The 20,796-nt window shown below is 48.6% G+C and overlaps 1 protein-coding gene and 1 non-coding gene across 3 annotated transcripts; both read right to left on the bottom strand.

The window, feature by feature from the left end:
- Positions 1-15,514: 15,514 nt before the first annotated feature.
- Positions 15,515-19,597, bottom strand: LOC129535846 (DNA dC->dU-editing enzyme APOBEC-3G-like). Of its 2 annotated transcripts, none has more exons than XM_088837496.1 (5): positions 19,469-19,597; positions 18,758-18,902; positions 17,389-17,677; positions 16,297-16,412; positions 15,515-15,779 (listed from the first exon to the last, which is right to left on the bottom strand). In XM_088837496.1, exons 2-5 carry the CDS (start codon positions 18,893-18,895, stop codon positions 15,765-15,767), a joined length of 558 nt encoding a protein of 185 aa, XP_088693622.1. In that variant the 5' UTR covers positions 18,896-18,902; positions 19,469-19,597; the 3' UTR covers positions 15,515-15,764. The 2 variants fall into 2 exon arrangements, with proteins under 2 accessions (XP_088693622.1, XP_055250483.1); XM_055394508.2 differs by lacking the exon at positions 19,469-19,597 and adding an exon at positions 19,223-19,268.
- Positions 16,998-17,104, bottom strand: LOC129537293 (U6 spliceosomal RNA). Its single transcript, XR_008681967.2, has one exon. It is a non-coding gene; the product is annotated as a U6 spliceosomal RNA (small nuclear RNA).
- Positions 19,598-20,796: the final 1,199 nt, after the last annotated feature.

Raw genomic sequence — 20,796 nt, 5'->3', positions numbered from 1 at the left:
CAAGACAGGACTGAAGCACAGCGGGGCCCCTTCTCCAGCAGACCTTCCCGACCCAGCAATCTCCTGCACTGGAGGCGGATCTTTACCAGCTGAGCTACCAGGGAAGCAAGTAACTTGTTAAGTGTTATAATCCAGCAGGTGGCGGAGACGGGATTGGAACCCAGACAGCTGACTCCAGCTACTCCTAATATTACCCTGTTCTACTTGGTAGTAGCTACCAGCGTTCACACAAGAGTCCAACAGCCCTGAAATCAACACTGACGCTCTGTGAATTTAAGATTCCATCTGACATTTAGAGTCATTGAACTGGTGCTTTGAACTACTTCTATGACACAGCAAGGTCTCTCATAACTGCTGTGGGGCGAGGGGACCCTCATCTCTGTCTTACGTTATTCTGTGTTTAGGAAGATTAGCAAATATTTTCGAGCAAGTCCATGGAACTTCATCTGTAATAGGAAAGCCAGTAGCAAGCTGGTCAAGTCAAATTTTACAGGAAGAAAGAGAGTGAGAGGGATAGGATTTCCCTTCAAGAGAGTAAACAAACACACAGTTTTCATCTTGTCCTTAGTGTAAGCAAGCAGGATCCCCCAGCCCCTGCCCAGTGCCCTCCACCCGCCTCTTTCTTGTCTGTAAAAAAACTTTAGCCTCCGAGGTCTTCCCTGAGTTCCAAAGAATAAATTTAACTGGAGAAGTGAGAAAATGCAGAAACAAAGGACAACAGTCAAGCAAGACAAAATAATGTAATAGTTTAGCCATTAAACAAAATCAAGGGCATTTAGAGTCTCCCCAAGGGCTATGGATAATATTCTGAGCCATGTCCTCTGAGCTGTTTTGCAGATACTGAAACTCCCAGCAAATGGAGGAAGTTAACTGTATGTTGCCCACAAGCACATAGACCCCAGATCAACTGGAACCAGAAGGCCGATGATGTTGACTCCCAGTTACCTCACCACCCACCATTCAGAAGAATGTCCACGAGCTGATCACACACTTCATGACCCACTCCCTCACCCTGTCTCTGAAAAATTTTTCTTTGAAAGTCATCAGAGAGTTGGAGTGTTCTGAGCACTGGCTGTCTGGACTCCTTGCTTAGCATCTGCAATAAGTGCTGCTCTTTCCTTCATCACAGCCTGGGGTCAGTAGATTGGCTTCACTGAGTGTGGGCTTGTGGACCCAAGTTTGCTTCAGTAACACCAGGAAAATACAAATTAGGACCAATACGAGAGCTTATCCCCACATAGGATTGGAAAGGATTGATGGGATTGGTTGTACAGACACATGAGCAATGTTCTGTGGGGAAAAAACACAGTTCTGATGAATCTGGGCTCGGGCATTCTCTGTTCCCCTCGGGCTCTTCATGGTCTCCTAAGCTCTGCCACGGTCACTGTGCCCCTAGCCAATGTCCGTCAACTGCATAGATGATGAAGAGCCTGGTGGGATTCTCTCCAGCAATGAGAACTGATGGTAAGCAGAACGGATGAACCTCAAACATAATTGAGTGACAGAAGCCAGACTCCAAAGGTTCTGGGGGAGGAGTGTGTTTATACAAAGCACAGAAAGAAGACGAACTAGATAGTGAAGGACAGGGAAGCCTGGTGTGCTGCTGTCCATGGGGGTCGCAAAGGGTCCGACGTGACTTAGCAACTGAATAACACCAACAGGTGGTGCTGTGAGCGGCGCGGAGCTGGCAGGCCAGGGTCTGCGGCCATGGCATCAGCTCCGCACCCAACGCGCCCAGCCCACGGTGGCTCTGCGGGCAACGAGCGGCTGCCATGAGACACCTCTCTGCTGTTGGGTGTGTACATTCACAGACAAGCGTGAATGGGTAAGAACTGAAAACACACTCCTCCCCCAGAACCTTTGGAGTCTGGCTTCTGTCACTCAATTATGTTTGAGGTTCATCCGTTCTGCTTACCGTCAGTTCTCATTGCTGGAGAGAATCCCACCAGGCTCTTCATCATCTGTGCAGTTGACGGACATTGGCTAGGGGCACAGTGACCGTGGCAGAGCTTAGGAGACCATGAAGAGCCCGAGGGGAACAGAGAATGCCTGAGCCCAGATTCATCAGAACTGTGTTCTTTCCCCACAGGGGGAATCAGCAATTTTGCACAGGAAGCTTTGAGAGATTTTTTTTTTTTACTATAGTCTGCTTGAAGTTGAGACCAAATTGGAATTGGACAAACAAGAGGAATTCAGTGCTTTGACAAGTGTGAAAGCTGCTAGTGAACTCTGTTCTCCTCTCGCAGGAGAAGTAACTGAAATGAATGAAACTCTAGCAGAAAATCCAGGACTTGTCAACAGATCTTGGTATGAAGATGGTTGGCTGATCAAGATGACGCTCAATAACCCTTCAGAACTAGATGAAATAATGAGTGAAGAAGCAAATGGGAAATACACAAAATCTATCGAGGAGTGAAAGTGGAACTCTTAAACTAGTTTGGAACAAAAACAAATAGCAAAACAAGATGAACTAACTTGTGTTAGAAATCAGGAGAGTGGTTATCCTCGGGGAGACAAGGAGAGGTAGTAAGATGGGACAGAGGGGGCCCCCAAGGCGGCCGGACTTTTCTTTTATGATCTACCTGGGGCATTCATTTGGGGAAACTGTATGTCACACCGTAATTAGAAATTTCCTTACAGTCCCACATTTCAGAAATAATGCATGGTATTATAGCACAGTCCATCAGATACTGATTGGTTCAAGACCGAGAAAGGAGTACGACAGGGCTGTCTGCTGTCACCTGGTTTGTTTCATCTACAGAGCACGTCATGAGAAATACGGGGCTGGATGAGTTACAAGCCAGAATCAAGGTAGGCAGGAGAAAACATCAACAGCCTCAGATATGTGGATGACACCACTCTAATGGCAGAAAGTGAAGAGGAACTAAACAGCCTCTTGTTGAGGGTGAAGTTCAGTTCAGTCGCTCAGTCGTGTCCGACTCTTTGCAACGCCATGAACCGCAGCACGCCAGGCCTCCCTGTCCATCACCAACTCCTGGAGTCCACCCAAACCCATGTCCATTGATGGTTCCCATCCAACCATATCATCCTCTGTCGTCCCTTTCTTCTCCTGCCCTCAATCTTTCCCAGCATCAGGGTCTTTTCCAATGAGTCAGCTTTTCGCATCAGGTGGCCAAAGTATTGGAGTTTCAGCTTCAACATCAGTCCTTCCAAAGAACACCCAGGACTGATCTCCTTTAGGATGGACTGGTTGGATCTCCTGGTTGGATCAATCTGAGGGAGGAAAGTCAAAGAGTCAGCTTAAGATTTAATATTAGGAAAGCTAAGATCATGGCATCTGGTTCCATTACTTCATGGCAAATAGAAGAGGAAAAGGTGGAAATAGTGAGAAATTTTTTTTCTTGGGCTCCAAAAATCACTGCAGACGGTGACTGCAGCCATGAAATCAGAACACGGTTTGCTTCTTGGAAGGAAAGCTATGACAAACCTAGACAGTGTGCTGAAAGCAGAGACATTACTCTGTTGATAAAGGTCCGTGTAGTCAAGGCTATGGTCTTCCCAGTGGTCATGTACGGTTGTGAGAGTTGGACCATAAAGAAGGCAGAATGACAAAGAATTGATGCCTTTGGACTTTGGTGCTGGAGAAGGCTCCTGAAAGTCCCTTGGACTGCAAGGAGATCAAACCAGTCAATCTTAAGGGAGATCAACCCTGAGTATTCACTGGAAGGACTGATGCTGACGCTGAGCTCCAGTATTTTGGTCATCTGATGTGAACAGACGACACATTGGGAAAGTCCCCAGTGCTGGGAAAGATTGAGGGCAGAAGGAGAAGAGGGCATGAGATGGCCGGACAGCATCACTGATGCAAAGAACGTAAACCTTGGCATGTTTCAGTCCATAGGGTTGCAAAGAGTTGGACATGGCTGAACAACATGGACTGTTCAGTTGGGCACCCGAACTACAACAGCAACAACATTATAACATGGTAGATGCATGCAGAGCACCACTATCGATGTGTTTGCATGCACATCTGTCCTTCGTTCATGGAGAAAGGTCTGGACAGGCACACTCAGACATACCAGAGCATGTGTCTGGGTAGGGAAAGCACCAGGAATGGAGGAAGAGGAGATTTTCTTTCTAATTCTCTTGATCATAAGTTGTTTGAGGGCGTTCCCTCGTGGTCCAGTGGCTGAGACTCCGTGCTCCCAATGCACGGGGTCAGGGGTTCAATCCCTGCTCGGGGAACTAGATCCCACGTGCTGCAACTAAAGATCCCGCATTGCAACTAAGACCAGGCACGGCCAAGAAAATAAATAGATAAAAATATTTGTAAAAAATAAGTGCTTGAGTGTTTTACTAGAAACCCATAATTTGGTTTATCTGTATAAAATATTTTTTTTTAATACACAAGAATTGTTGTTCAGCCGTTAAGTCATTTCCAACTCCTTGCAACCTTATGGATTAGGATGATCCCTTGGAGGAGGGCTTGGCAACCCACTCCAGTATCCTTGCCTGGAGAATCCCATGGACAGAGGGGCCTGGCGGGCTACAGTCCACGGTGTTGCAAAGAGTCAGACACGACTGAGCAACTAAACGGCAAAAACATGTGGTCACGTCTCATCCTTTGCTCTATGTCACTGGGGTCATGGTCACCCCAGAGACCCACGGCTGCCCTGTCTGTGTGATGGCCTCTCCCACTGACTCTCTGGCCTCCTGTTCACTGGGTTTTCCCCCTGCCCACCCTACAGGCACCTCTGTCCCTACAGGTCCCCCTGGACCTCTCCTCTTTTAGGGGACAGTGGTCAGCTGACATGGGGCTCTAACTGGGTGAATGCGGAGCCCAGGTGTGTAAGGTCTAGCCTTTATTCAGAGTGATGGAATCGCAGCAACGCTGGGACTTTGTTCCAGGATCGTGGGTGGGACCTGGTTTGGGGCTGAGCTCCTCTCAGCCTGTAGGTTGACTCCTATTCTTCACCTGACCAGAGACAACCCCAGACGCAGAGGAGCCAGGAGACGGTGGTCCCACAGGGCCCTCTTATGCTTTCCTGCTGGGAGAGGAGCTCCAAGAAGATTTTCATAGGAAAGTATGTCTAAGTGCACCAAACGCTCGGTGGCCAGATCTTAGGAAATTTCCTAGCCCCATTTGTCCAAAATGCCAGCGATTTATAAAACTCAGTGTCACTGCCTTATTGACAATGCTGAAAATTTGCAAACTACCTAAATGCGCTCCACTGGGGGATTACTTGGATCAAACAAATCAGGAAATACCCAGACATAGAACAACATACGGCCTTTTGAGTAATGATGCATTCATTTCTATATTTGATTGCTATCCACGTATAATAAATCTTTACGGCTTGAGGAAGTGTTTATGATGTGCTCTGAAGGAAAAGCAGGACTGCAACTTGAGGGCGCTGTTTGGTGTCAAGTGCAATGCAGTTCATGACCTGGAGGCCTGCCCTGTTCCCAGGGCTGTGTCTGTCCTCATCCATTTAATCCTTTTTCTATCCTGCACTTACTCTGGAGGCACAAAAAGGGTTAGTCACTCAGCGGAGGTTACACAGGTAGGAGGAAGAGTTGCCAGGAGTTGAAACTCAGAAATCTATACCCACAGAGCATGGCTACATTCTGTCGTCTTTCTTGTGAACATATTGGGCAGAAAAAAAAAAATCAGGCAGAAGAAATATGAGACTGTTCCTAGACTTACTTCTGAGCTAGAAGTCAGGCATGATTATTTTTCCTGAATCTTAAGAGTTGAAGGGAGATGGGGGTGGGGGAGAGCCCTGACGTGCTGTTTCCTGTCTGTTTCTTAAGCTGGAGAGTGAAGCGAATACTTGGTGTTCACACAGTCTCATATTTAAGTCTTACAAAGAAAAGAATATCTGTATTGAATATGTAATTAAACTTATTTAAAATATTGAGACTTTCCTGGTGAACCAGTGGTTAAGATTTTGCCTTCCAATGCAGGGAGTGCAGGTTCAATCCCTGGTCTGGAAGCTAAGATCCCACATGCCTCAGGGCCAAAGAAACAAAACATAAAACAGAAGCAAAATTGTAACAAATTCAATAAAGACTTTTAAAAAATGACGGACATTAAAAAAAAATAAAATTTAGTGGTGCACTTACACTTTGCAACAGGAGTGATTTTGACTGTAGATCTGGGAACATTTTCTCCGTGCCATTGAAGGACAAGTTGACTTCCTTTCTGAAAAGTAATAGTTTCCTGATAGGAAACTACATAACCACTTCTTCCTCTACCAGGAAGCTTTTTTTGTTGTTGTTCAATTGTATCTATATTAGGAGTTTGCTTATAAAATTTTGTAAACCTTTACATTAAAAAAAAATCTTGGCTATTAATATCATACCTTCTTCAATCATCCCAGGCAAAGGGTTCAAAGACCACGTGGATGAGAGGTGCTGACTGGCTCAGACTAGCTCTGCTTTGCGACCTCTGACCCCGAGAGCCTCAGTTTCCTCACCCGTGCAGTGGAGGTAAAGGATTGATCCTCACTGCTGGGCTGGGCGGAGGTTTAAGTGAGCCACTCACTCTGATTCAGACATGAGGATGAGAATGTGGTGGACATTCAACATGCAGTAAGTGTTGCTTATTTTCAGTATTTTTGCTTCAGTTTAAGTCCTTAGTTTATAGCACGAGAGTGTCGTGAGGACCAGGGGTCACTTCCCAGGATGTGTGGTTGCGCACACTCAAGGGCCAACAACACCAAAGACGAAAACCAAAGGCAGAAACTGGAGGAGGGGACGAGAGAGTCAAGGGTGACCGCAGGGTCCAGCCCAAGGGACTGCAGGCATCCAGCTGAACTGGGCCGTCATATAGCAGGGGAATGAAAGCCCGAGGACCTGGGTGACACCTCTCAGGTATGGCTGCTCTCTTCTTTTTTCTTTAATTTGAAATTTAGTTTTAATAATATAAATGAGATTATATCTAATGATATTGATGAAAATGACAATTAAAAATCCCACAACAGCCTGGTGTGTTCATACATAGACCCAGTAACATCTGAATATATGTGTGAGTCACGCCTGTTTCCTGTACATGGAGCCCTGTTGACCAAGGTGGGGGCACAACTGCTGGGGGTCTGGGACCCCCATCTAGAGTTCTGGACTCACAAATATTCGGGCACATTTGACATATTAAATATCAAATTAAAAAATAGCAGTTCAGTTCAGTTCATTTCAGTCGCTCAGTCATGTCCAACTCTTTGCGACCTCATGAATTGCAGCACACCAGGCCTCCCTGTCCATCACCAACTTTCAGAGTCTACCCAAACCCATGCAGAGAGCCATCTAATATGAGCAAATGAGACATTCAAGGGACATTATTCAGAGATGAGAAATGAAAGTGTAATCTTGAGTAAATTTTATATGCGTATTATACTACAATTTTTAAAAATATATCTTTTTTTAAATACAGTTCTCTGTGCTATACAGTAAGATCTTCTTGTTTATCTATTTTAGATGCGGTAGTTTGTATCTGCTAATCCCAAACTCTTTGTTTATTCCTCCCTCCCCCTTTCCCCCTTTGGTAGCCGTAAGTTTCTTGTCTGTGTCAGTGAGTCTGTTTCTATTTTGAAAATTAGGTCATTTGTATCTTATTTTATATTCCACATATAAGTGATCTCATATGCTGTTTGTCTTTCTCTGTCTGACTTACTTCACTTCAGTTCAGTTCAGTTCATTTCAGTCGCTCAGTCGTGTCACACTCTTTGCGACCCCATGAATCACAGCACGCCAGGCCTCCCTGTCCATCACCAACTCCCGGAGTTCACTCAAACTCATGTCCATCGAGTCGGTGATGCCATCCAGCCATCTCATTCTCTGTCGTCCCTGTCTCCTCCCACCCCCAATCCCTCCCAGCATCAGAGTCTTTTCCAGTGAGTCAACTCGTCGCATGAGGTGGCCAAAGGATTGGAGTTTCAGCTTCATCATCAGTCCTTCCAATGAACACCCAGGATTGATCTCCTTTACAATGGACTGGTTGGATCTCCTTGCAGTCCAAGGGACTCTCAAGAGTCTTCTCCAACACCACAGTTCAAAAGCATACATTCTTCGGTGATCAGCTTTCTTCACAGTCCAACTCTCACATCCATACATGACCACTGGAAAAACCATAGCCTTGACTAGACGGAACTTTGTTGACAAAGTAATGTCTCTGCTTTTTAATATACTATCTAGGTTGGTCATAACTTTCCTTCCAAGGAGTAAGCGTCTTTTAATTTCATGGCTGCAATCAGCATCCGCGGTGATTTTGGAGCCCAAAAAAATGAAGTCTGACACTGTTTCCACTGTTACCCCATCTATTTCCCATGGAGTGATGGGACCAGATGCCATGATCTTAGTTTTCTGAATGTTGAGCTTCAAGCCAACTTTTTCACTCTCCTCTTTCACTTTCATAGTATAATAATCTATAGGTCCATCCATGTTGCTGCAAGTGGTATTGTTTCATTTATTTTTATGGCTGAGTAGTATTCCATTGGGAGAAGGAAATGGCAACCCACTCCAGTGTTCTTGCCTGGAGAATCCCACGGATGGGGCAGCCTGGTGGGCTTCCGTCTATGGGGTCACACAGAGTTGGACACGACTGAAGTGACTTAGCAGCAGCAGCAGCAGCAGTGTGTGTGTGTGTGTATTATCCTTTTATCTGTCCATTTAGATTGTTTCCATGCTTTGGCTCTTGGAAATGGTACATTTAGGGTGTTTCCACGCTTTGGCTATTGTAAATAGTGCTGCTATGAACACTGGGGTGCATGTATCTAATCTGAGTTAGAGTTTTCTCCCAGGAGTGGGATTGCTGGATCATATGGTGGATCATGTAGCTGTATCGTATCACTTTTTAAGGAGCCTCTACAATAGCTGCACCAATTCACATTCCCACCAACAGCGCAGGAGGGCTCCCTTTTCTCCACACTCTCTCCAGTATTCATTGTTTCTATTTTTAAACGATGGTCATTCTGACTGGTGTGAAATGATACCCTACTGTAGTTTTGATTTGCATTTCTCTGATAATTAGCAATGTTGAGCATCTTTTCATGTTCTTTTTGGCCATCTGTGTGTCTTCTTTGGAGAAATGTCTATTTAGGTCTTCTGCCCATTTTTTATTGGGTTGTTTGGGGTTTTTGTTGTTGTTATTGAGTTGTATGAGCTGTTTATATGTTTCGGAAATTAAGCCTTTTTTGGTCCCCTCATTTGCAAATATATTCTCACAGTCTGTAGGTTGTCTTTTTATTTTGTTTATTTTCTTTCCTATGCAAGAGTTTATAAGTTTGATGAGGTCCCATTTGCTTATTTTTGCAAAAGCAAAAACTTCTATTGTCTTGGGAGACTAACTTAAGAAAACATTGGTATGATTTATGTCAGAGAATGTCTTGCTTATGTTCTTTTCTAGAGTTTCTGTTTCATGTCTTATAATTAAGTTTTTAAGCCATTTAAAATTTTTGTGTGTGTGGAGTGTAAGTGTTCTAACTTCAGTGATTTACATGCCACTGTCCAGCTTTCCCAACTCCACTTGCTGAAGAGACTTTTTCTCCATTGTTTATTCTTGCCTCCTTTGTCAAAGATTAATTAACCATAGGTGTGTGGGTTCATTTCTGGCTCTCTATTCTGTTCCATAGATCTATATGTCTGTTTTTGTGCCAGTACCATGCTGTTTTGATTCTTGTAGCTTTGCAGTCTTATCTGAAGTCTGGGAGAGTTATGCCTCCAGCTTTTTCTTTTTTTCTTCTGGATTCCTTTGGCAATTCTGGGTCTTTTGTGATTCCATATACATATTAGGATTATTTATTCTAGTTCTGTGAAGAATTCATCAGTAATTTGAAAGGGATAACAAAAGTATATTCTTCAAATGATATGCAGTGTGCCTGCTGCTACTGCTGCTGCTAAGTCACTTCAGTCGTGTCCGACTCTGTGTGACCCCATAGATGGAAGCCCACCAGGCTCCCCCGTCCCTGGGATTCTCCAGGCAAGAACACTGGAGTGGGTTGCCATTTCCTTCTCCAACAGCTGACTGTCCAGACAGTGTAGGGAGAGCATGCTGGACATCTAATAATACAGAAGAAAAACATTTTAGCTACAAATGAATGAGAGCTAAGTACCCTCCAAGAACTGTCAGTTCCCAATTGGCCATCAGGTTCAGTACAAATTTCCCATCAGTATCCATGCAAATGCTTGGCGTTAATGAGGTTAGTGTGGGATTCACATCCAGCTTGGAATTCACCTTCCTTTGCACCAACAACCCAAGATGAACTTTACAGACACACTAATCCTTTTTTTTTTTAATAACAGTGTGCATTTTTTCGAAGATTTATTTGTGTTGTTTATTTTTTTGTGGCTGCACTGGGTCTTCATTACTGTTCGTGAAGCTGCAGTTCACCTCTCCAGTTGCAGGGAGCAGGGGCTGCTCTCGAGTCGTGCTGCACAGGCCTCTCATTATGGTGGCTTCTCTTGCTGAGGAGCAAGGGCTCCAGGGCGTTCAGGCTTCAGTAGTTGTGGCGCACAGGCTCAGTTGTTCTGCAGCACATGGGATCTCCCCAGACCAGGGTCTAATGTATGTCCACAACTGAGCCACCAGGAAAGCCCCAAGACATGCAGATTCTTAACCTGAGCCTCTTGCAGACCAGGAGAAAGGCCAGGAGCTAGATGATTTCAGCCATGGTTTCTTGGGGCTTTCTGATCGCCTGTTTTACCCAGAGCAATAGACCCAGAGCAAGTTCAAGCTCCCTTCCCAGTGGTCTCATGGTTGGACCCCTGCTGTGCTTTCGGGCCCATGAGGCCCATGAGATTTTTGGCTGTATCACCCTCCATCACATGCTTTCTAAATCTAACTTCTTTCTTTTACTATTTTTACCTGAGTAGTAGATTTTCAAGTCCAAAAGGAGGCAAAAGCAATATTGTGTTTTTCTGTGGACTTCTATTAAATTTGCATATTACTTTAGTCTTATTCATTTATTATTAAATTTATTACAAAGCATTTTCTACAGGTTTTGTCCCTGCTGCGAATGAAATCAGAAGATATACATGTAAGGACACACAGCATGACAAAATCAAAATGACAAGGAAACACCAAACCAAAAGCAAAGTTGTGTCATTCCTGTCGACTCCAGGCCTGCCAGACTCCATGGCTTTTAGCCACCTCTCTAACTTCCACCATCGTTTCTTACGGTTTCATGATATGCTTGTGCTCTGGGTCTTGATCCATCATCTTTTGACATCAGTTCTGATCAGGGAGAATATACACGGCTCGATCTTCCCATCACTCTTCTCTGCCTTGGAAGTGATATCCCTGTTTTCAGACTCTCAACTCATCCCCACCTTCAGCTGTAACTCCCTTTTTCATTCTGCCAACCATGAATATCTCCCTTGGCTCCCATGTTTATAAAGGGAGGACTCAACCTCCCCCATGTTTCTCCCTGCCAGGCCACCTGCCCTGAAGCTCCAGATTTTCATTTTAGATTTCAGAGCAAATATTCTGCTGTTTAAACACCCACCACTTCCTGCAGTGTACAGTGGAATATTACTCAGCCAGAAAAAGGAATGAAATTGTACCATCTACAGTGATGTGAGTGGACCTAGAGTCTGTTATATAGAGTGAAGTAAGTCAGAAAAAGAAAAACAAATATCTTAACAAATATATACGGAATATAGAAAAAGGATAGGTGAACCTCTTTGCAGGACAGGAATAGAGACACAGACGTAGAGAATGGACATGCGGACACAGTGGGGAAGGGGGAGTGTGGCGAACTGGGAGAGTAACACTGAGACATACGACATCTATGTGTAAAATAGGTGGCTGGTGGGAAACAGCTGTGTAGCACAGGGAGCCCAGTGCTGTGCTCTGGGATGACTTAGATGGGTGGGCGAGAGGGAGGCTCAAGAGGAAAGGGGTATCTGTGCACACAGGATCTGATTCACTTTGTTACACAGCAGAAACTCGCACAACTTTATAAAGCAATTATACTCCCGTAGTAACATTTAACAAAGAAAAAAGTGTGCAAATATTTGTTGCTGAATGAACAGTTATCCTTCCTTCCATAGTGTTGCAATGATGCTTGTGCATCACAAAGGAAAGTCTCAGTGTCACGTCCAAAGGGTTTCCCCCTTTCGATATCCCACAACCAGGCAGGAGGCATGCCCTTGTTAACTGGCATCGTGTTTGGAGCCTGTCAGCAACCACTGTGGGGGAAGGGCAGGGTGCTCCAGGGAGCTCATGGGAGGGAAGATTGGAGCCAAAGGACCCCCAGCGAGGGTGCAGGACCCACTCAGCCCAAGAGGGGCTTCGACCAGAATGGGAGTTCCTGTAAATGTCTCCTGCATGAAAAGAGCAGCCCGGGCTTCCCTGGGGGCTCAGTGGTAAAGAATCCGACCACCAATGAAGGAGACTCAAGACCGATCTCTAGTCCTGGAAGATCCCTCATGTCGCAGAGTCACTAAGCCTGGGCACCGCAACTACTGAGCCTGTGCTCTAGAGCCCGGAAGCCACAACTACTGAGCCCACGAGCTGCAACTACCAAAACCCAAGCACCCTCGAGCCTGTGCTCCCCAATAAGAAAAGCCACACGCCGCAACCAGAGAGTAGCCCCCACTTGCTGCCACTAGAGAAAAAGCCCTCGCAGCAATGAAGACCCAGCACAGCCAAAAATAAAAAGAGCAGCCAGATTTAGCAAACAAAAATATAGGACCCCAGTGAAATGTGAATACGTTTTTGGTTAAGTAAATTCCAAATTATTTATCGTTCGTCTGAAATTCAAAGTAAACCGGGCGTGTGGTCAGCCACTGGCAGTCCTCTGGTACGGTGCCGTGTCTGGACCCTTGGACACAGCACAGAGCCGCGCACCTTCACGGGGGCCCAGGTGAGGAAGAGAGCACCCCTCCGGCTCCCTAGGTGGCAAATGGCCCTGTCTCCTCACCCCGGGCCTCCTCCAGGCCGCAGCCCTGCCCCTCCTTCACCCTCTCCCCAGATCCCCCCAGGGATCGGGTCCTGTCTCAATCCCTCCCCTGTGCTCTGAAGTCTCCCACGTGTGCTCACAGGCCTGACCAGGTCAACTCCAGACTCCAGCGCTGGAAACCCCGGCTTTGCTTGCAGCCTTCTTCAGCCTCCCTGTGTGTATCCTGATATAACTCACAGTCCTTAGGAAGGTCTCTCAGGGTTGGCCGGAGGGGCCCAGGTGTGAATGTGGCCTCTACCTACCTGTGAGACCTTGGGAAGAGGGAAAGAGGACTTGGCTTCATAGCCAAGTGGTGCTAAGCAGTAATTCCCTGAGATTTGGTAAAGCCACTATGAGCTTGGGTGTGAAAAGGGCTTGGTCAAAGCTGGGAGACTTGGTGAGTTTGCAACCAAAGGTGGGTGTTGAAGACAAGTGAAAGGGACCGCCTCTTGGTCCATCTTCCCTCCCGTGGGCATGACTCCATCGTCTCTGGGGACTTGCAGACTCCCTGACACGCATGCAGCAGGAGGGGAGGGGACACAGAAATGAAGGCATCGGCGGAGAACATGGTTGGGACCCATGGGAAGAGGTCAGGCCCAGAGTCAGGAGTGCAGGAGGAGCCCCCAGGGGTCAGAGAAGGAGCCCCTAGGAGGCAGGAGGTGAGGCCCATCAGCAGCACTGAGGGGAGGGGAACAGGCCTGGCCTGGGTCTGGGCCGTAATGACTCTGCTGCCAAGGCCCCAGATGCTGCTTGTCGCCCACGTCTTCCCTGGCACCTGGCTGCGCACGGTGTGAGCCAGAGTGAGCTGGAGGGCTGATGGTTTATTGTAGATTGAGTGATTTTTTAAATGGGCGATTTCTCCCCCTTTTTTAAATAGTACCATCATCATCTGTTGAAGAATAACTATGTCAACATCTTCCTAAGTACTTGACGCTTAACTGCCCAACGGCCCTCAGCCAGTCACTATTATTCTCCATATCTTACAGGTGAGGAGCTCAAGAGCCAATCTTGTTCCCTCTGCGGCCCAAACTGGGTCAAGTGAAACACCAACAGAGATTTTCCCACCAGCCCCCTCTCATGCATGGTAAGACACTGCTAGTGTCCATTAAAAGAACATATGGGCTCTGAAATTCTGGGGTTTGTCCTATCTTCTTTCTTCCCCTCTGGAGTGAGGTGTGATGTCTGGAGTCATGCAGCCATTCAAGACCCTGAGGAGACAGTACTGAGAGCTGAGCTGAGGGAACAGCAGTAGTGGGCCATGTCTTGACAGCATCACTGAGCAGCCAAGCCACACCTGGACCAACCCACCCGCCCCACATGGTTTATTTTATGAAACGAGCCTTACTTTCAGCTTTTCCAGACAGCTCTGACCCTGTCCACCCGCCTTCATCCCAGCATCCTTTCCTTAGATGCCTTGTCTTCCCACTGTTGGGTCTCAGCCCTGCTCCTCCCCTCTCCTCACCTCTCCCTTCCTCCCTCCCTCCCAGGTTACCTTCTTCTACCTGTGCTTCCTTCCCTCAGATGCACCGGCCCTCCCTGATTCAGTCCCTTCCTGCCTTCTCGACCAGCATCATCATCTGTCCCTAATATTCTATCACTGAATGGTTCTGCTTCCAGCTTCTTGAAGTCACATGTTTGTGTGAGGTTGTGACACATTTGGGGCCCGTGCCACATGAGCAGAAGTCTGAGAGGAGAGACCTGGGAGACTTTGCTGTCTGGACGCCTTGTGCAAGGCTGACTCAGCTCAATTCAGTCCCTGCGGAGTCAGTGGCAGGAGAGCAGTCTAGTGCCTGAGATGGTCCTGCTCGGGTCCGCGTACTGTGCAGGGGCCAGTTCATCACCTGTGCACAACAGCCTCTCCCTCTGGCTTCCTCTCTAGGGCAGTAGAAGGAGCAGTGGTGTGGGGACTGGAGTAATTCCCGGAGTTATCTGGCTGCAGATTTGAAAGTTCTCTTTCAATATTGAGACTCATTCTTTCTCTTCTCTTACCGCATGGTCTGTCGTTTCAAAAACAGTAGTGTTAGCAGTGTGATAGGTTGTTGATGGCTGCAGATTTTTGAATCCTAGGTTTCCCTCCTACAAGATTTAGCTGGTTTTTACTCAGAGCAGCAGGAATTAGTGTGACCACTATACCTCCACCCCGCCATGAATCAGATCCACTGCAAAAGAAAAAGGCATCTGCATCTTTGCAACTTTTAATAAACTATTTATAGTTCATGATACATTTACTAAGGGAAAAAACCAAATGAGAGATTCTTAATATTTCATTTTATTGCTTTGCATTTAAAATCAATTAAAATATTCATTTATCTAAAAATCAGAAACTATTCTGATAGTATTGAATAGAATCTTAATGATGTAGATTTGAAACACAACATAGGTTTGAATGAAAAGTAAATCTACTCAGATTTTTATTTTAAAAAAACTGTTTCTTCTGAGGCATTTGCTTTTTGCTGGTCTATTTGGATCAGTCTGGAGACAGTAGCAAATGGCATGTTTATATTTCTTAAAAGAAGGTGTTTTGTTCTGCTGTTCAGTAGAGGTCTCCTGCCTTCTTTAGACGGAGAAGGCAATGGCAAGCCACTCCAGTACTCTTGCCTAGAAAATCCCATGGATGGAGGAGCCTGGTAGGCTGCAGTCCGTGGGGTCGCTAAGGGTCGGACATGACTGAGCGACTTCACTTTCACTTTTCACTTTCACGCATTGGAGAAGGAAATGGCAACCCACTCCAGTGTTCTTGCCTGGAGAATCCCAGGGACGGCGGAGCCTGGTGGGCTTCCGTCTATGGGGTCACACAGAGTCGGACACAACTGAAGCGACTTAGCAGCAGCAGCAGCCTTCTTTCGAGAGGCTGGCATCCATCCTTCAGTTTTGCTGAGTCTAGGATGAAGCAGGGAATGAGAGAGTTGGAAGATGAAACAAAAACAGAGAGGCGGTCTGGGAAGTGTCACAAAGATGGGGAAGGGAGGAGGGACAGAAGCACGTGAGGAAGTGGAGGGACCCCTCGGGAAAGGGAAGAAGGGACGGAGCCGGTGTCCCAGCAGGGAACAGATCACCCTAAAGGTGGCTCTAAAAAGAGGAGGAAGGCCCAGGCAGGGACTCCCCTGGTGGCTTAAGAAACTGTCTCCCAAGGCAGGGGACATGGGTCCCACTGCTGGTCTGGGAATGAAGATCCCATGGGCCTCAGGGCAGTTAAGCCCACGTCGCAACCAGAAAAGTGCACAGCCTGCCCTGGAGCCCTTGCTCTGCAACAAGAGAAGCCTGTGCACGGAAAGTGGAGAGAAGCCCCTGCATGCTGCAACGAAGACCTCGTGCGGCCCAAACATAGATAAAGGCCCCGGCAGAGGAGAGGAGAGGACGGGGGAGGTCCAGGGAAGCAGCCGGGAGGAACCCTCACCGTGAGAATGGCCTGCAGTTCCTCACAGAACTCCTGACTCTTTACCTCCAGCCCCTCCCAGGGCTGAAAGGGTTTTCCCTGGTGGTCCACGAAGGTTTCCCAGCAGCGCTCAAAGTCTGAAATGGAGCCAGGGAAAGAAAGGTGAGCTCCAGTCTGGGGATGGGCTTTTCCCGTCATCATTTCACTGCCCCCTCTCTCTTTCCTTTCAGGGACTTAGCTTACCCCTCAAATTTTTTCTTCTTTAAATTTTTTTTAAATTTTTAATTGAAGGGTAATTGCTTTACAGTGTTCTGCCATACATCAACATGAATCAGCCATAGGTAACACATGTCCCCTCCCTCTTGACCTTTCCTCCCATCTCCCTCCCCAATCCCACCCTCCTTGGTTGTCACGGAGTCCTGGCTTTGGGTCCCTTGCGTCACACAGCAAATTTCCAGTGGCTATCTATTTCCCATGTATTGTACATGTTTCAAGGCTACTCTCTCAAATCATCCCACCCTCTCCTTCCTCCTCTGTGTCCAAAATTCTGTCCTCTCCATCTGCATCTCCTTTGCTACCGTGCAAACAGGTTCATCGGTACCATCTTTCTAGATTCCATATGTATGCATTAATATACGATATTTGTCTTTCTCTCTCTGACTTACTTCACTCTGTATAATAGGTCCTAGAACTGAGTCAACACATTCCTATTTTTAGCCGAGGAAAATATGGAACGCTTCACGAGTTTGCGTGTCGCCCTTGCCCAGAGGCCATGCTAGTCTTCCCTGTATCGTCCCAGTGTTAGAGTATGTGCAGCTGAAGCAAGCCCTCAGGTCCTTTCTTGTTTCTGGAATCTGAGCCAGTCCGTTCTCCTTCTTTCTGGAAGCCCCCTAGTCCATGCATATTCACCTCCCCACCCTCCCCTCCTGAACCACCTTTGCCCCTCTGAACTCTCTCTTTCCATAGGCTCTTTCCAGAGTCTAGCCTCCCTCCCTTCCCAGGCAGCACACCAAGGCCTCTGCACCAGGGATTCCCACCCTGCCCACCTCTTTCTAGCAACTTCCCACAGGCCTCTCCCTGCCACTGCCCCACCCCCAGGAGACCCCTGCCGACCCTCAAAGGTCATGATGGTGATTCGGGCCCCAGCCGCTTGCAGTGCGCACAGGCCGCTCTGATGGCACCCAAAACAGTCGCGGGTATAGATGCGGGAGGCAAAGATGTGCAGGCTTATGTGGTGGTTCTCCTTCAGGAATGTAGTCAGGTTCTGGGCACAAGTATAACAGGGACTCCAGGAGATGAAACAGGTGAGCCTGTAGCGCTGATTCTTGTCCAGATTCCAAGAACGGATCTGTTCCAGGAAGTAGAACTCCGCATGGCGGGGTTCCTCCAGTTGATCAAAACCCTACAGAGAAGAGGAAGACAAGCATCCTGTCCTTTGTTGTGTACGGGCTAGCACGGAGGGAAAGACCATGGAAGGAAGGCAGGTGAGGCGCTGGCCCCCAGCACGAAGTTAGAGTGGGGGCAAGCCTCAGCACCCAGTGAAATGCTATTTCAATGGAGGATTGACACGATCCAAAGGAATGCCAAACCCCTTGATAGACACAGTATCCCTATGGCTCTGCACAGCTCTGAAACTGATCAGTCTTTAGGCAGATGTTGCAGTTTCCTGCATCACAGAATTGCGTTAATTTTGATTTTTAAACTATTAAGTATGCCTCATCTCGATTTCTGAGTTTGCTGGAGTCTCTTATCTTGTGCCTGTGATAGGGCCTTCAGGAGCCTCACCTAGTCCAGCTGTGCCGGGAGGGAGGAGGCCAAGGGAGCTCCGACACTGGACCCCTGCCATGGAAGTGGGCATTTCCTCCCTGGAGCGATTCACTCTGCTCTCCAACTCCTCCACGAACCTACCCCACTAACCCACGTGTGTGCCAAAACTTTTACAAGCTTCTACTCTGGGCATCACCCTGTGCTGAGTCCAGTGCACTCCTGGACTAAATACAGCTGGCAGCAGCAGGGCTGTGGGGATCAGTAACCTTGCCAGAATCTCTCAAGCAGTGGGCGGATGTCTTGCCCAGCCGCCCAAGCCCGTGGTGATTGAGAGAGGATCTGGCTCTCTGGCAAGAGCCTGCCCTGGGCAGAGTCCAGGGAAGAACCCGGCCCCTTGTCCACATGCGTCACCCTCTGTCCCAACCCCTCCCCAGAGGTGGAGCAGGAGAGGGGTAACCAAGTCATGAAACTCCGGGGTGACACTGGACTGGAGGTGCCAGGCCCTGGGTGGCTGTGACTGGCTTCTGACATGTGGCTCAAAGCTGTCAATGACACAGAAAGTGTCCCCACCTGATTCCTGGCAGAGCAGCGGCAGCAGCTACAGGGACCTGGTGAGAGAGCTTGTGGGACAGCCCGTGTGCAACTGAGAACCTTCCACCCTGAATGTCCCTCCAAGGGGAGGGCCTGCCCGCTGCAGGCAGGCTGGGTCGGTCACCTTGTTGCGCACAAAGCCCTGGTACCCATCCAAAGGGATCGTAGCGTTGCCATCCAGCCTATCCACCTTGTAGCAGAGGTAGGTCTTGGAAGGCCATTCTTGATTGCTGAAGTTCTCAATGAAGGTGTGTTCGTCCATCAGGTGTCTGAGGACAGAGGTGGGAGAGGCCAGAAGACACGGGGCTCCTTCTGGGACCACCCAGGGCTCCCCTCTCTGCCACACCCCTTCCTCCTGCACCCCACATCTCTGCTGGAGCCACTAGACCTCCCTCTCTGACCCCCGCTGAGTCAGGGTCTCCCCGCAGAAGCAATGCAGGGTGCTCAGAGCCTCGATGAAGAAGACCCAATCCTCTGCCTGGAGTCCGACTGGACACGGCCTCTCCGTGCCACTCTGCCCCCATCCTGGGTCCCCTGTCGTGTGGTATCTGGCCCCACTCTGCTGGGCCCCATGAATCAACTTCTTTACCGTCCCTGGCTCCGAGTCCTCTGATTCTATGCTCAGTCACAGCCTGTGGCCTCCTCCTTGAAGTTGCTCAAGCAGCAGGAGCCTTATATATCATCAGAGTGCCTGGAAGCTGTTGTGTCAGCAGAGTTGGGCCTCACCCCTTCCTGAACTTGGGCCACTCACGCCACCCATGAACTTCCCCACCCAAATGTCACACCCTCGTGGGGAGCTTCAGTTTCCAATTCCCTGTTCTGATAAAGGCCCTACCTGGATGCCACCGGGACTGACCATGGACCAGCGTGGTCTGGGAGGGTGTCTGGGAGGTCATCTGGGAAGCAGCGGCCAATCAGGCAGGCAGTGAGGGACACTTCTGAGTAGGAGATGGCATCTGTACGAGGACCTGTGTTGCAGAGACCAGGCTGGGTCCCTGAGAATCTCCCCACCGCCATGCCCCAGTTCTTGCCTTCCAGGGACGGAAGATGTCGTGATTCAAACCAAGCCCTGCTCTCGCATCCCCAGTGTCTCCTCCCATCACTTAACCCACCTCCTGGCTCCCCCACCTTCACCCCCATAGGTTTCTGAGGGAGGGTCTCTGGTGCCTGAAACCTGGTGCTGGGGGCAGAGGATGACCTGAAGAGTCTGGGGCTCTTATTGCTAAGCCCCTGTGCCCTGGAGTACCCTCAGAGGACTGAGCCCCCAAATCTGCCCCACCCCTTCCCAGGTGGCTCCAGCAGCCAGAGCGCCAGGATCTCTCTGAGCTCAGCCCAGCATCAATTGCCCCTCAAGGCTGGGCAGGAGCATCTCGTGGGGAGACCAAGGCAGGGGTCCATTGCAGGGAAGGCACCTGGCTCCCACATCCCCAGAGGAGGTCTCCTGGCCAGTGTAGCTCCTCATCCAGTAGCTCTGAGGTCTCTTTTTCTAGAATGTTCTCCAACACCGCCTCCTTCCTCACCCTCCATACCCAAGCCTGGCCAGGTACCCCTGGACCCTCTGTTCCCTGCTGAGGCCTGGCTGCCCTCTCCAATGCAGATAAGCCAACCTAGCTTGTTTCCACATCTGGGGGGCGGGGGAGAGGGGTCCATGTGCCAGTGACCGGCCAGCACACAGCACAGGCAGCTGAGAGGATCCATGTTTGGTGAAGGTTGGAGGGATATCAGAGGTGGCAGTGTTTGACCTTCTTGCCAACGTTTTAAGTCTTGAGTCACCCAAGTCGCAGAGAGAAGGGATAAGAGGATGAGGAGCTATCAGCTCAGATCTGGGTGGGCCTCACCCCGTCTTCTCCCCCTGCACCCCCATCACCCTCCCCATGCTCTCCCTGGAGCCCAAGGCCCTCAGGGCAGCAGGAGCCCTGGGACCAGTGCACCCCCTCGCCATCTCCCTGAGGTCAGGGAGATGCTGGCTTGGTAAAGGCCTTAGTAGAACCTGGTGACGAACATCCGGGCCCAAAATAGCTCCCAACACCACTGATGTGATGATGAGATGAAAGTGTGCAGCTCACCTCCATGAGGAGAGAAGAGGGAAGAAAAGACGTCCTGTCCTTTCGGGGGCACGACAGCCCCTCCTCGATGTCCGCCTCTGTCACATAGAGTGAAAAC

The sequence above is a fragment of the Moschus berezovskii genome, chromosome 6 (genome assembly GCF_049115385.1).
Source record: "Moschus berezovskii isolate FMDL1 chromosome 6, NW_MosBer_1.0, whole genome shotgun sequence".
Lineage (NCBI taxonomy): Eukaryota > Metazoa > Chordata > Mammalia > Artiodactyla > Moschidae > Moschus > Moschus berezovskii.
This window is presented reverse-complemented; position numbering and strand designations above follow the sequence as displayed.